Source organism: Entelurus aequoreus, linkage group LG19, assembly GCF_033978785.1.
Source record: "Entelurus aequoreus isolate RoL-2023_Sb linkage group LG19, RoL_Eaeq_v1.1, whole genome shotgun sequence".
Taxonomy (NCBI): Eukaryota; Metazoa; Chordata; class Actinopteri; order Syngnathiformes; family Syngnathidae; genus Entelurus; species Entelurus aequoreus.
Genome location: NC_084749.1, coordinates 27,343,351 through 27,360,000, shown reverse-complemented (window position 1 = coordinate 27,360,000; position 16,650 = coordinate 27,343,351). Strand labels below are relative to the sequence as shown.

The following is a 16,650-nucleotide window of genomic DNA, read 5'->3' as shown; positions in this document are numbered from 1 at the left end:
TCTGCATCCCATTCTTACTTGTGTAATGTCTGCATTAAAAATACAGCACAGAGTATCTCCCTCAAAAAATAAAACTTTTTTTGAAGCCTGTTAAAAAAGTATCTGTGTTTGACAAGCAGCAACATGGTCAAAGCTGCTGACAGCACCTTACTCACCCGAGTGCCTCTTGCTCCTTGAGGACCAGGTAAACCAGGGGGACCAGGAAGACCCTAGATCAGAATGAAGAAGGGGGGGGGGGAAAGAAATGAGTTAGAGTACGGTAATGGCAAGCATTAACATGTAGTTCACTGTCACAGCCTCCAAAGTGATGAGTATGTGCAATATTTATGTGCAATGTGTATGAGTCATGACGCTCGAAGACGGATGCCAAGTGTGTCAGCTAAAAGTGCTTTTAAGAGAAGCTATAAGAAGCAAAGTCAGGTTACATTCTGGAGAGGAGACAACGATCAACTATCTCAAATTAACATAAATATGTATAATGGAAAAATTCCTCAATGACAACATAATGGACATTGATAGAAAAACAGAACCACAATTAAGTATTATTTTGAAAATTGTACTAACACTTGGAACTGTTTTCTACAAAGCAAAAGAGTTATAAATTACTATTAACCCTTGTGTAATGTTCATATTGTTGCTACTCAGCCAGCGTTTGTGGGTCTGATGGACTCGTTGCATTTTGTGGCTTTTAATGCCTCACTATCAAACACTTTTATGTTAAAATACTGAACAGATATTTACAATATGCCAATAAACATCTGTTCAATGTTTTAACATAAAAGTGTTTGATTGTGTGGCATTAAAAGCCACAAAATGCAACGGGTCCATCAGACCCACAAACGCTGGCTGAGTAACAACAATGTGAACGTTGCACGGAAAATTTCCCTGCCAGTTTCTGCATCCCACAAGGATTCTTCTTTTGTGTTTCTGCACCTGCGGTTCCCACACAAGGTTGCAACATTGTTTGTCAACACTGTCTGCTCTCATTTTGTCGCACATTTGACCCTCTGATATTTTGTGTACCTACACTCGGTCTTCCCCCTGTCTAGGCCTGTGTGTGTGTGTGTGTGTGTGTGTGTGTGTGTGTGTGTGTGTGTGTGTGTGTGTGTGTGTGTGTGTGTGTGTGTGTGTGTGTGTGTGTGTGTGTGTGTGTGTGTGTGTGTGTGTGTGTGTGTGTGTGTGTGGGTGGTTGCGGTACACAGAACATCATTTTCCACATTTCTATTATCCCCGGGTCCAGTGGACCCGGACATCTTATATGTAATAGAAATGTGTAGGAGGGGTGTATGGTGTGTGGTCATTAAATATGTATTCTGATATATGTTCTTCACATAAAATGAGCCAAAGTCATTGAGTTTGAAAAATTAATTAATTGTATCATTTTTATTTTAATAAAAAATGAAAACGGGTCCCACAGACCCGGAGACCACACAAGGGTTAAAAAATATATATGACGCAGATCTTGAAATGACTTATACAACTTTCACTTTAAAGAAATTATTGCAAGTTTACAAACGTTCCAAATAGAGATAATTAAAGTTGAATACATTTGAAGGCATGTGTTGCTAATAAACGAGACCTGCCATAATGTTTCCATTATAAGAAAGTGTGTGACAGCAGACTAAAAATGTGTGTGTGTTTCCTCTGGAGCATCCTTATCCTTCATCAGAGCGATAGACCCAAAGAGAGGGGGAGTTGCACAAAGCTGCTCTTTTAGAGTCCCACATGCGGACACAAGGAAAACTGATTCAACAAAAAACCCTACAAAACCTAAATAAATCAACATACCAAATAATATTTATGTGTCATAAACCTTTTAGAGTTGCTATGTGAGCTGTGACAGGAATCAACAAATTGTAAAAGCAACGTTTCTCCAACCATTATTTATTTTTTTAAACAATTATCCTTTGCTCTCTGTATCACGTACGAAGGAGCGCCAATGAAATCACATGCCTTTACTAGACGTGCGAGTGCTGTCTCGACTTTGCGGGTTATTTTGGAATCTTTCTGCTGAATTCTATTACAAAACGAGGCGCATGCAAGCATGTGTGCGCATGTTATTGTGTCAGTGTTTGATGACAAACACTGACACAATAACATGCTTTGTGTGATACAGCTATATCCTCCTGAGACCCAGCGTGCAGTAGATATTCATGCCAGAAATACACATTTTGAGGAAAAATAGCACCAATTGGAGGAAAAAATGTTTGGTACTTTTGTGTTTGTTAACAGATGTTAATTGTTTGAATACAATTTTTTATGGTAACAGTTAAAAATGAGCTTTTCTTATGTTTTCTAATTATATTTCTGAGTCTCATTTTCAAGTATAATATAGCAAACCTTCCATGCAGTTGCAATTCCTAGACACTAGATGGCAGTAGTCTATAGACTACGGTGTGTAGCCTAACTAGGGAGTAGTCTTTGCCATGTGCCTGTCAAATCTGTGTTTATACTTCAAGTATTGTACTTATTACACACTTGGGGCTTGATCTACAAATATATAAATACCACATGATAAAACAGCGTGTGCAAAACTATACAATTGTGTGTACCATTAGTTGGCGTATTGCACGTGATCTACTACGACTTCATGTACAATTGATATCTGCTACAGACTGCCCTATAAATGAGGCTTTTGCATGTACTACGCTACTTTCACCATGGACACACTCATTTACTGCGCATTCATGTTATCATGCTCCTACCTGTGTTGTGCTGTTATGTTTTTAATGGTGCTGTCAAAATTAACGAGTTAACTCATGTGATTAATCACAAAAAATGTTGCATTAACCATATTCACATTTTGAGTAATCATGCAATTAATTTGGACCATACACGATATTTTACCTTGACCACTATATAGTCAGTGATCAGATCAATGCATATGTCACTACAAAAATGAGGAGACCCCTCAACCGGTGTGTTCGCTGGCAAATTTAAATTCCAAAATACAGCCTTTAATAACTTTAGATAAAACTGTCACCAAATATGTGTGCAAATAAATGATATGCATTCAAGTAACATGTTTTAAAACAGTCCTACAATAAAATAGCATTTCAGTACAAATATTGCGATCTTGTCTTAAGCCAATTTCAATTATGCAAGCCCATAATCACCTGTGATTAATCATGATTAATCCAAATTCTAAAATGTGATTAATCTGACCAAAGAAAGAGTCATTTGACAGCCCTATTTTGTAAACACGCAGCAGACATATATCACTTTTTCTGGGCATTTTAGAGGCAGTCCTGCAGTGCGATCTACAATGGAACCCAATTTTTTAGCGTGCTGCAAAGGTGTGTTGGAATGTTCCAGTTGCAGAAAAATGCATATTGCAAGGAGTTTTTCTTCCATATGTATGAACAAATGAACATCATTAAAAAACACCTGCAGACAGACACCAAAACACATCAATTGAGTTTGTTTTAATCAGCCCCTTAAATAATCCAGCAGCTACTATACAACTGGAAAAGTATATTGCTGAATAGACAATACCTCTAATACTTTTTTTATTTTATTTATTTTTTTGTCCTGTCCAGCTTCTCAGGCAAATCATATAGTTGATGTAGATGCCCATATCGGCTGTTCAGATTTACTTTACAAAAGTGTAGGATACTTCTCTTGTTGCCTTATTTGTATTTGACTTTATTAAATGTATTTATATTATCATTTGGTGCAGCCGGGCCGGAGCAGGAGGGGCTAGAAAGACAAAAAAAGGAAGACAGAGGGGGGAATTGTGGGGACAAGAGGGGGATTAGACAGAGAGACAAAAACAACAACAGCAAACACAACAACAACGACAACAACAACAGAACAACATCAGCAAATACGACATGTACAAATATGATGGTAATAGTAATAGCAAATAAGCAGTTAGCGAAAATAAAAAATAATACAGAAATGACAATGAGCATTATTACACTAAAAATGGAGCAATACAAATACCAATAGAAATAGCGCTATTGATAATGAACAATACCAATACTTTACCTTTATTATCAACAATACAGTTGTTCAAATGCAACAATACATATACGTAATGATAATTTGAGATACGAAAGAATGCAGAAAAATGGAGGGGAAGAAAGAGAAGCAACCTACATTAACCTTGTAGATTGTTATAGTAACAATAGGTTAAGCTTTGTCAGAGTGCCATGTGCTATACCCAGTTTACCCTAGGGCAACAACATTAATATATGTTTGATGAAACGTGATTATGTGCATGAGTGTATGTGTGCATATATACTTGTATATGTACAGTATGTGTATATCTGTGATTGTACAGTGAATGTATATGTACAGAATGTGTATACGTGTGTTTGTACAGTGAATGTATATGTACAGTATGTGTATACAGTATGTGTGTTTGTACAGTGAATGTATATGTACAGTATGTGTATACGTGTTTGTACAGTGAGTGTATATGTACAGTAAGTGTATATGTATGTTTGTACAGTGAATGTATATGTACAGTATGTGTATATGTGTTTGTACAGTGAGTGTATATGTACAGTAAGTGTATATGTATGTTTGTACAGTGAATGTATATGTACAGTATGTGTATGTGTATGTTTATATAATGAATGTGCGTGTGGATGTACAAACTTTGAGTGTGTAAATATGTACTGTATTTGTATATGTATGTGGGAGCGTAGAAACCTATGTATGTGTGTATGTATGTATGTGAGTATATGTGAATTTGTATGTACAATACATTTGACTCCCAGTGTGTGTGGGAGCCAGAGTAGTAATACTTTATTTTTAACATTCCATATACTGTATGTTGACAAACATACATTCGACAGAGCTGCAGCGCGATCGCCTCCTTCCTCAACAGATATTTCTCCGCGCGACTACCAGTTCACACGTCGTTTCCTTTCTCGACGTACTAAATATAGTAGCAAATCAGCGGCAGCAGACCAGTTTTAGTCTGATGATCAGAAAAAAGTATGCGTATTTAAGAAGACAGACACGCTAAATTGATTGTGCTCCTTATTTTGCATACTAAAGAAACGCATAACTCTGCGCACAAGCTTGATCAGCTTTACGTGAGACATGCATCTTTAGTAGATCAGGCCCTTGCTGTTTTAAAAAAAAAATGTTTTAATGTTTTCTATCAGACATAATTTCTCTGTTGTCACTTTCAACGCCAACATTAGAGTGCTACTTGAGTGCTTGTTTCATCACCTAATGTTTGAGCCAGTCTTTAGTCTGCATCCAGGCATGACGCCAGAGCAACAGAGGTATCAAAATTTGGCACTGTTGGATTTTACGTGAAACGATACCCGGTTGTACGGACAGAATTCGGCCGTTGCCTAGAAAAGGACTGAGTCCAGTACCCATCCCTAATTATAGACTGTACATGTTCACAAATGTCCACTCCAGATGACGCTGTAGGATATTGTAGGTCTGTTACACAATTAATTTTTTTTGTATTTTTGATACATTATAACTTGTGTACAGTAAATTCCTATCTTTGTATTGACAATGTGGTAAACAGCTTAATTGTTAAAGCATGTAAAATATTATTTTATTCAATAATTTGAATTAGGACAGTATACTGTATATTAATCAATGTGTTAGGAAATACAGCTTCAGATAAACATGCTGGAATTAGCACAAAAGCTAAATTGCATCCGTTGTCCTAAGGCAGGGAGAAAAACACAAACATACAGTAATACACATAGACAATATGGACACAAAAGACAAACAATAACACCACAGGTACAAATAAGCAGGGTTTTAAAAGAGAGAGTCCAAGGAGAGGTTCCTCTATGGCAGTGTTTTTCAACCACTGTGCCGCGGCACACTAGTGTGCCGTGAGATACAGTCTGGTGTGCCGTGGGAGATTATCTAATTTCACCTATTTGGGGTAAACAATATTTTTTGCAAACCAGTAATTATAGTCTGCAAATGATGTGTTGTTGAGTGTCTGTGCTGTCTAGAGCTCGGCAGAGTAACCATGTGATACTCTTCCATATCAGTAGGTGGCAGCCGGTAGCTAATTGCTTTGTAGATGTCGGAAACAGCGGGAGGCAGCGTGTAGGTAAAACGGTATTTAATGCTTAAACAAAAAAATAAACAAAAGGTAAGTGCCCCTAAGAAAAGGCATTGAAGCTTAGGGAAGGCTATGCAGAACAAAACTAAAACTGAACTGGCTACAAAGTAAACAAAAACAGAATGCTGGACGACAGCAAAGACTTACTGTGGAGCAAAGATGGCGTCCACAATGTACATCCGAACATGAAATGACAATAGACAATGTCCCCACGAAGAAGGATAAAAACAAAGTAGTATTGCTCAAAGGAAGACATGAAACAGCTACAGGAAAATACCAAAAAAAGAGAAAAAGCCACCAAAATAGGAGCGCAAGCCAAGAACTAAAACACGACACACAGGAAAACAGCAAAAAAGTCAAAATAAGTCAGGGCGTGATGTGACAGGTGGTGACAGTACACCTACTTTGAGTCAAGAACTATTTTGATGCATGCTTGGTTATGGTTTAAGGTCATATCCAACAATTGTGACAACGACTTTTTACTGTCAACTGAGTGTAATTTTTTAATGATTTCTGCTGGTGGTGTGCCTCCGCATTTTTTCAACGCAAAAAATGTGCCTTGGCTCAAAAAAGGTTGAAAAACACTGCTCTATGGGAGCATGACTGGTTTGACTTCAACCAATATTTAAGGACCCCTTTAAATGTCAGGTAGCTCCCACAGTTTCTTATGTGCTTTGGCAAGGTATATTATGATACTAATGTCACATAATAGTGAAACTTAGTTCAGATGTATAACACAGTATCAGCCTAGTATGCATTACATCTTAATCGAGATGAGAGGCAACCTGTACATACTCCAGTATACTTGCACAGTGTGCTTGGTAAAGAGCCAGCAAAGCTGTGAAATGCTCCCTCCGGGAAAGAAAAAGCTTCCTTGCTTTCAAGTTCGCTCTCAGAGGTCAAAACAGAGTGAGCCACTGAACTTCAACTGACCCAGGATTAAAAACAAGCTTGGAAATAGTGACAGTAGCCAACAGAACACATGCCGATAAACATAATAGCAAATAAAGGCCCCACATTTACGCCAAACAAATTAAGCAATGGTATCCAGACAAATTGGCACTCACTGTTGTACTTTGATGTACGTATAAAAACATTTCAATCTGAAAGTAGGAGTAAACAAATTTCAATTAAGTCATAATACCGCAAATAACATACACATTTGATCTCATCCATCTCTATTACTCAAGATAATATTTCCCAGTGTCGTAATCCAAGATGAAAATAAATGTGAATATCTGGGTCACTGTGGCCTTATTGATCCTCCTACAATTAAACTCAATGTCCGACGACAATTGTTGCTGACACATTTTCTTACAGTGAGCAATTACATTTTCCACATGACGCCATCTTTATCTTGTTATATTGAGCGGAGTCTGACTACGTAGACAGACTTCAGTTAGACTGAATCTACCATGATAATATTATTAATGTCGGGCTCATTTTTTTGCCGTGTTATGCTCAGCCTCTTAAAAAGTTGAAGCAACTAAGGGCAAGTTGAGCTGTGTTCCACCTACAAGCCCGCAGGCGATACAAAAGAAGCTGGCAGGTGAGTCAAAAATGTATTATATCATTAAAATAATTGATCTGATACAGTACAACTCACTTATGAAAATAAGCACCTGAAAATCTGAGCTACCAAATTCTGTTCAGCGGCAAAGTAAACCTGACAGCCATCTTGCTGTAAATTACATGGTTGGGTGGAGAGCTACATTTATGTTTGCATGGTGTACTTCTAACCTTCCGATGAGTTATTGTCCTTCACATGAAAGCCAAAGTGGCAGCCAAGGTTTTAAGGGATTATGATATTGTTTTAACTTGCACATACTGTACATGCAAAATGCTGACATGTGGCTCAAGTATTGAAACCTCAGTCACAATCAAAGTCGTAAATGCCATTGGTTGATAAAGTTACTCACCGGAAGACCTGGCTCTCCCTTGGGGCCCTGTAAGCCGTCTTCGTAGTCGTACAAGAGGTCTGGGTCTTCATAGCCGTAGTCATATCCCTCCATGTCCATATCATCATAGCTGCCATCCACTTCGTGCTGCTCTGAAGAGTCCACTTGATTTTCCCGGTACAAAGTGGTACCACGAGCTATTGGATGTGAATCCAGGTGCTGATGATTCTCTTGGGGCCCAAAGCTTGAATGCCTGGAGTTGTTCCTGAGTCCGTCCTTAAGAAGACTTTGCCTCACACGGGATATCTGATCAGAGGTGGAATTGGTGGCCGGCTGTCCCACAGAGTCGCTCTCGTCCTCGGTGCTGTTCTCAAACTGATCAGTGTCCCCTTGGGATTTTGGTCGTTTAGACAACATGCTTTGGGTCGTGGTAACAGTTTCTGTACTTTGGGTGAAATCCAGAGTAGCCGAACTGGAGCTGCCAGCCTGAATTGAGGATGTGTTTGATTTGATGAGGGGTTTATATTCAGATATGAGGTTCTGGTCCGCCATATGAGATTCTGGTAAAGGGCTCGAGGTTGAATCATGTAGGGGCACACTGTCAGGAGTCACGGTTGCCTTTTTCACCAGCATTTGATGAGTATCTGTTATTCCAAGAGAGGCTATTGTCGAGGGGCTAGAGGGGGGATATTTTGCCTCAACTTTCAAAGCACGGTCTGTCAAAGACGATCGGTACGTGTCGGCCAGCCGGCACTGTTTTCTAAGGTAGTTGCAATAGTGTGCAGCAGCTTGGGCCGAGGGATATATATCTAGTTGGCAAACTCGACCGTTGAAGGGTGCAGCTTTGGAGTTCATCCTCCCCAAAGTGAAGAGACCACCAGAATGTCTAAGTGTCTCAGACCTCCCCAGGGTTTGCTCCCACTGGTACACCGCTCCACAATCTGCATAGAAGGACACTGAGTGTGCCTTAACGGCAATAGCAAAAGGGTGCTGGCGTCCATCATGCCAGTTGTAGGTAAAGTAGATGGAGGCCTTCTCTGCTGTGTAGACCGCCACTCTGCGTGGCAGGAGCTGAATGCCAAAACGCAACCTGTCCCTACCATCTCTGACACTGAAAATAAAAGCGTTGTTTGCTCGCCAGGAGCTTACGCTTACAATAACAGAAAACTCCTCACCGAATTCCGGAGGAAAGAGACTGCCTGCTGGAGCCTCATAAAGAGAGTTTGAGTGTAGTATTACCCCATGTCCAGGAAATGGGAGATTTATTGGTGAGGGAACAGTGGTGTAAGTGGTTGAAGGTGAGGCAGTCCTTTCGTATGGATCGTCTGTGGTACTCTGAACTGTGAGCCCAAGCTGATAAAGGATATTCACTCCTAAAAAAACAAGAGACACTATTAGAAACATGATTTTTTCCCAAAATATGACAAACAGTCTGAGCACCAATGTGATTTGATACTGGCTAAGCTAAGAACGTGCAGTGAACTTACTATGGATGTATTATTAAAGGGGACCTCTTACGCAAAATCAACTTGTTGTACCTTTTAGTACCTGTTTTTTGTGTATTTGGGATCTGCATAAGTCTCAAAAATGTGAAATCAAACCATGTAAGCATTGCGCAGATACTTTATAAAACAATCTTGCCTTCCTTACGACTGTACTTCCTCCAAACAAGCCATTTGGACCTGCCCTAATTGTGACGTTTTTCCCAATTGAGGCGTCAGCGGATATCTATATATATGTGCTAAAAATTTACCCTAAGTGCTGTGGTCACTAAGTTCCTTCTTATTATCCATCTTCTTTTTGTGGGGCAAACTGGTTCTTACATGCACATTTTTTAGAATGTAAAGTAGTGCATAGTTCAAACGTATTCCCTTCAATAGACTTGATATGGAAGTGCTAAAAACTACAACATGGATGTCATACCTTTTTTATATTGGTCGATATCGACAATTACTGATATTTTCGATGACCTATGAAAAATATAGACTAGGAGAGAAAAATTGCAAATGGTAACATTCTTTTTTCAAATGTAACCTTACTTACATGCTAATCTCCCGAGCTACCGTGGCAGAAAGTAAGGGAAATGTCAACACAATCATGGAAAACACTCAAGCAAACACTGTAAACAAAATTCGAAAATCACAATAATCACTTCACAGCAACATTTTTAAATTGAGCTTCAAAAATAAGGAATTATCAGGAAATGCCTAATAGAGTATAACAAAATAGTGTAAAGTATGAAAATGTAAACATAGAGAAACCTGAGAACAACAACTTTTTGCAGGTTTACCCGCCAGGACATTACGTGGTCTGTGTGACATTTAATTTGGTTTGTTATTCCTATTTAAGTATTGAAATGTATGTTCCTGTTAAGCTGTAATTATTATTTAGGATTATTGGAACACATTACTATTTTAAAGTTGCACATTTTTTATATTTTGTTATTTATCTTATTTATAGAGTCCTGCACATTAATTCCTACATGTTGTTTCTGTACATCCGAATAGGGAGTGGATGAGGGTTAAAAAGAAAAGATGTGTGCGGCGAAGGACTATGGTCCGTTTGAAAAAATACCAAATAACTGTCATACTGTCGAGGTGACTTCCTGTTATATCGACACTTTATTCACTCTCTAAAGCACATATTTTTAGTTTCTTTTTTCGTCCTGGTGTCACAACCAAACTTGGTAGTTAATACTGTTACGATATTGGCCATTTAGCATGTCTCTCCCATTGCTCACTGATCACTTACTGTTTTGCTAGGTTACCAGACTGCGAGTGCCTTTGTTCATGCAACCAACCATGCTTAGTTATTTCCGTTTTTTTTTTAAATATATATATATATATATATATATATATATATATATATATATATATATATATATATATATATATATATATATATATATATATATATATATATATATCCCATCCATCCATTTTCTACTGCTTGTCCCTCTTGGGGTCGCGGAGGGTGCTGGAGCCTATTCAGCTGCATTCGGGCGGAAGTCGCCACCTCATCACAGGGCCAATACAGATAGACAACATTCACACACTAGGGCCAATTTAGTGTTGCCAATCAGCCTATCCCCAGGTGCATGACTTTGGAGGTGGGAGGAAGCCGGAGTACCCGCAGGTATCCACGCAGTCACGGGGAGAACATGCAAACTCCACACAGGAGTTGGGCTGTCAATTAAACCGCGATAATAACGCGTTAACTATAAATTTCAATAACGGCACTAATTTTTTTAAAGGCCAATTAACGCAAAGGCTTCCTTTTTGACCCTTGAGCTTTGCTGTAGCGGGGTAATGGAATGCACAAATGCAGCTTGCAGGTAAAAGAATAGTTAATAACACCAGTAGTCAAACTCTACACAAAAACTATTGTGCACGGGTGTGCATGTAAAACAGAACACTTGTGCTCCCGACAAGAAAGGACTATTTTTCGCCATGAGAGGAGGCGACATCTCTGCAGCGAACGCCTGCTGTGCGCGTCGTTCTAGAGGTGGGTGGTGCTTCACTTCCGTGTTCAGATTTCGGGTAAGGTGCAGTAATAACATAATGTTACTGTGACTGCTTTAGTACGTAAGATGACAAAAAAGCTCAACAAAAATGAAAGACGGCCGGCAGGATGTCAAAAGGAGCCTTTTTATTGCAAACGACATCAAAATATGTCAAGACTTTTTCTCAAACTAATCACACACTTTTGCGGCTTCAAAATAAAAGCGCTACGCTATACATCCGGGTTAATTACGTTTAGGGTTTTTCCTTAATGTACGGGCTTCATATTAGCCGCCACACCTAACAAAATAAAGTATTATAATGTATTGTAGCGTCCAGGAGAAAACAAACAAAGTCTGACTTTCTTTTTAGCTTTTATGGCCAATTTAATCATAACAATTCCAACAAGTATTTCCTCCGTGCTCACATGTCTACCTCCGTGCTTCACTCCTAGACACACAACACTTGTTCATTGTCCGCCGACATGGTGTGTTCACAGACCATAACAAACTAACATACACATTAACACCAGCCATACGCACGGGGTTGTCTGGAGCGGAGGCAGCGTGTCCGTGCTGTGGACATACTTTAATATATACGAGATATACCCACAGACAGCGATCTTCACAATTTAAGATAACACAGGCGGCTTTTATTGAAAGAAAGGCTCCCAACAGCACGAAGCAATTGGGATGTCAGGCTCTCTGCAACTCGCTTTTTGTATAAGACAAGGCCCAACAGAATCTAAACAGAGTCTCTAAGTCCCCAATAACACCAGAAATAGATGCTAGATTTGTTGCCAGTAGTTTTTAGAACAGAAGAAGTGACCAACACAATTGGAGGAATCAAAGTACATTATACAATAAGCAGTAACAATTTAAAAATAGAACATAATAACATTATGTAAGAAAATTACATATGTTAATACTATATGTTAATACTATACTTAATAATAACAGATTTATTTTAAATGTATATTCACATTTTTTTGCCTTTTTAAAGAATATATGCATCATATCAAATCATGCGATGATGTCATATCGACCACGCCTCCTAACCACGCCTCCAACCCCACAGGTATTTTGGAAATTTAGGGGAAACCCTGACATTAACAAAATACAAATGTCTTACATTACGATCATGCTTTGTCAGAGATGTTTTGTAATGTTATTATGTGATACAAGCACCTAAACAAATGCTAGTACATCAGTTTAGGAAAATGGGGGCGGGTGGGGTTTAGGGGGGATTTTTCTGGCTGGCTGAAATATTGTGTAAATTATTTTATAACTTGTTCTGGTCGAGTCCTCAATTACAGAATGATTAGCAGGCTGAATATTACATTTTATTAATTTATAGAGAAGGTTAAAAACATAGTCATGCAGCAATATGAAGCCACCACCCCTGAAAATGATCTGTCTAGGGTACATTTATTAATGATGAAAAATGATATCTATCAGCGATTAATTTTGAGTTAACTATGAACAAAATGTGATTGATCGCGATTAAATATCTTAATCATTTGACAGCCCTGGTATATATATACATAAATATATATACATATACGTTAGGTCAGGAAAAAACACAGGGGACTGAAGAGCAGGGAAACCTGCGAAACAGGCTTGTAGGGATGAAATAGCCTCTGTGTTTTTTCCTGGCCTAACGTATATTCCGCTCTACACCGGTATTGAGCACTGTATAACGAATAAACCACAGAAACGTCGACTATATATATATATATATATATATATATATATATATATATATATATATATATATATATATATATATATATATATATATATATATGTATATATATATATATATATATATATATATATATATATATATACATATATATATATATATATATATATATATATATATATATATATATATATATATATATATATATACACATATATATATATATATATACACATATATATATATATATATATACACATATATATATATATATATATATATATATATATATATATATATATATATATATATATATATATATATATATATATATATATAAAACTCAAACCTTTTATCGAACGTGTCTATCGCGCTATATATTGATATTGTTTTATCAGCCCAGCCCTAAACGCTCCTCTGAACAATCAGTGTTTTATGGAGTTAATAATGATATTAAGGACCATAGTGTTTAGGTGGCATTACGGTTCAAACAAAAACATGCTACATTTGATACAGTAGTGCTAAATGAATTAAATGTACATTATGGAAATCATTTTATTTCAACCTGTAAATCTCCAAACATTGAATGCACACAAATCTCTGACAAGAGCTGGAATAGCAAATATTTTACTTGGTTTGGAAATGGAAATGCCAAAGGACATTAGAAAAGTACTCAAAGCTCCTATGAAAGTTGTGTTTTTGAAAATATATATTTTGTAGCTCTACCATTTTTTTTCTCTTGCAGCATGTTGTACCAGAAAGCAGCTGTGGTCCAGACGGCAATGGGGACCAGAAGAATGAGGTCAAGCTAGGATACAGGAAACCCTCGCTAACAGCTTTTCTGACTCGATCTACCGATCATGAAAGGAGCCTCCGCCAAACAATTGTGTCATTCTTTTCCCAGGATCATAGGTAGAAAAGGTGCAAGGAACACTCCTTTGAAGTCAAGGTCATTCTGTGCAGATAAATAGGGTAGGTGGTGGAAAAAAACTTTATTTAACATGACAAATGGCAACAAAGGGAGTCCGACACATTTCACTGTAATTGTACGTGTCAAAAGTATATTTTCACATATGGCTCGACCTTGCTGTGTATGTGCACATGCAAGAGAAACTATACAGCACTGTAAATACCTCAGAATAGATAACCTTTTGAAAGTTTCAACCTATGAGTACATGCGTATACATGTGCCAGTAGGAGTGCATGCACAAAACAAAAAGGAGTGAGCCCAGCAAACTGGCCAATTAGTAAAAAATTAGCAGTCAATATTAATTCAAACAATTTTTGCTTCATCTGATATCACATGGACAAAGATAAATAAATGATAAATGGGTTATACTTGTATAGCGCTTTTCTACCTTCAAAGTACTCAAAGCGCTTTGACAGTATTTCCACATTCACCCATTCACACACACATTCACACACTGATGGCGGGAGCTGCCATGCAAGGCACTAACCAGCAGCCATCAGGAGCAAGGGTGAAGTGTCTTGCCCAAGGACACAACGGACGTGACTAGGATGGTAGAAGGTGGGGATTGAACCCCAGTAACCAGCAACCCTCCAATTGCTGGCACGGCCACTCTACCAACTTCGCCACGCCGTCCCCATAAGACCTTCTGGAGGAAAGTTTGAGCTGTTTGGCCACAATACCCAGCAATATGTTTCGAGGAGAAAAGGTGAGGCCTTTAATCCCAGGAACACCATTCCTACCATCAAGCATGGTGGTGGTATTATTATTCTCTGGGCCTGTTTTGCTGGTAATGGTACTGGTGCTTTACAGAGAGTAAATGGGACAATGAAAAAGGAGGATTACCTCCAAATTCTTCAGGACAACCTAAAATCGTCAGCCCGGAGGTTGGGTCCTGGGCACAGTTGGATGTTCCAACAGGACAATGACCCCAAGCACACGTCAAAAGTGGTAAAGGAATGGTTAAAACAGGCTAGAATTAAGGTTTTAGAATGACCTTCCGTGTGGACAATGCTGAAGAAACAAGTCCATGTCTGTAAACCAAAAAATTTTGCTGAACTGCACCAATTTTGTCAAGAGGAGTGGTCAAAAATTCAACCAGAAGCTTGCCAGAAGCTTGTGGATGGCTACCAAAAGCGCCTTATTGCAGTGAAACTTGCCAAGGGACATGTAACCAAATATTAACATTGCTGTATGTATACTTTTGACCTAGCAGATTTGGTCACATTTTCATTTGACCCATAATAAATTCATAAAAGAACCAAACTTCATGAATGTTTTTTTGTGGCAAACAAGTATGTGCTCCAATCACTCTATCACAGAAAAATAAGAGTTGTAGAAATGATTGGAAACTCAAGACAGCCATGACATTATGTCCTTTACAAGTGTATGTAAACTTTTGACCACAACTGTATATGCCTGTAAGCAGAAATGCATTTTTGTTAAACGTTTATAGTTTTAACGATAACAATGCTAATATTTGTTAGTCATGTTAATGGGATCTTCCGCTATATGTTAGCATTAAGCTAGAATGATAAAGAACCAACCTTCACCCTGTATTGTTGCATTTTTTTCAGTTCATACCAAGCTGTATTGTCGAGTTAACATTATTCCTCCATGTGTATATTAACATACTTTCATTTGTGTGCTTAGTTTTGACATTTATTGGTTACCTAGAACAGGGGTCGGCAACCCAAAATGTTGAAAGAGCCATATTGGACCAAAAATACAAAAACAAATCAATCTGGAGCCGCAAAAAACTAAAAGCCATATTACATGTGTCATGAGATATACATTTAATTAAGAGGACTTAAAGGAAACTAAATGACCTCAAATATACCTACAAATGAGGCATAATGATGCAATATGTACATATCGCTAGCCCAAATAGCATGTTAGCATCGATTAGCTTGCAGTCATGCAGTGACCAAATATGTCTGATTAGCACTCCACACAAGTCAATAACATCAACAAAACTCACCTTTGTGCACTCATGCACAACGTTAAAAGTGTGGTGGACAAAATTAGACAGAAAAAGTGGCATAAAACACGTCCTAGAAAGTCGGAGAAAGTTATACATGTAAACAAACTATACGGTGAGTTCAAGGACCGCCAAAATAAGTAGGACAAAACGGCGCTCGCCAAATACTCGAATCAGTGAAGCATGTTTAATATAAACAGTGTGATTTATAACGTTTAGGGAGGTTTGTGTCATGTTTGTCCTCCTACAGAAACCATACTAAAACAAAAAAATAGATTTTTTCCCCCTCATCTTTTTCCATTCTTCATACATATTTGAAAAATCTCCAGAGAGCCACTAGGGCGGCGCTAAAGATCCGCATGCAGCTCTAGAGCCGCGGGTTGCCGACCCCCGCCCTAGAACGACCACTTCAGTGCATCTGTATGAATAGTGTTAGAATAATACTTAACACCAAAAAGGCAGCACATTACAAAGAATGTGGCCTGCAACGATTATTTGTTCAATCATACAAACTAATGTATAGATTACTAAACGATAGCAGC

At 38.1% G+C, this 16,650-nt stretch overlaps 1 protein-coding gene across 1 annotated transcript in view; it reads right to left on the bottom strand.

Annotated features, from left to right (window-relative positions):
- LOC133635240 (collagen alpha-1(XXIV) chain) overlaps positions 1 to 16,650 on the bottom strand; it is a 251,057-nt gene that overhangs the window by 179,874 nt on the left and 54,533 nt on the right. The window contains exons 3-4 of the mRNA XM_062028200.1: positions 7,978 to 9,329; positions 156 to 209 (exon numbers count right to left, since the gene is read on the bottom strand). Coding sequence (XP_061884184.1) covers positions 156 to 209; positions 7,978 to 9,329 — 1,406 coding nt within the window. The remainder of the gene's footprint in view (positions 1 to 155; positions 210 to 7,977; positions 9,330 to 16,650) is intronic.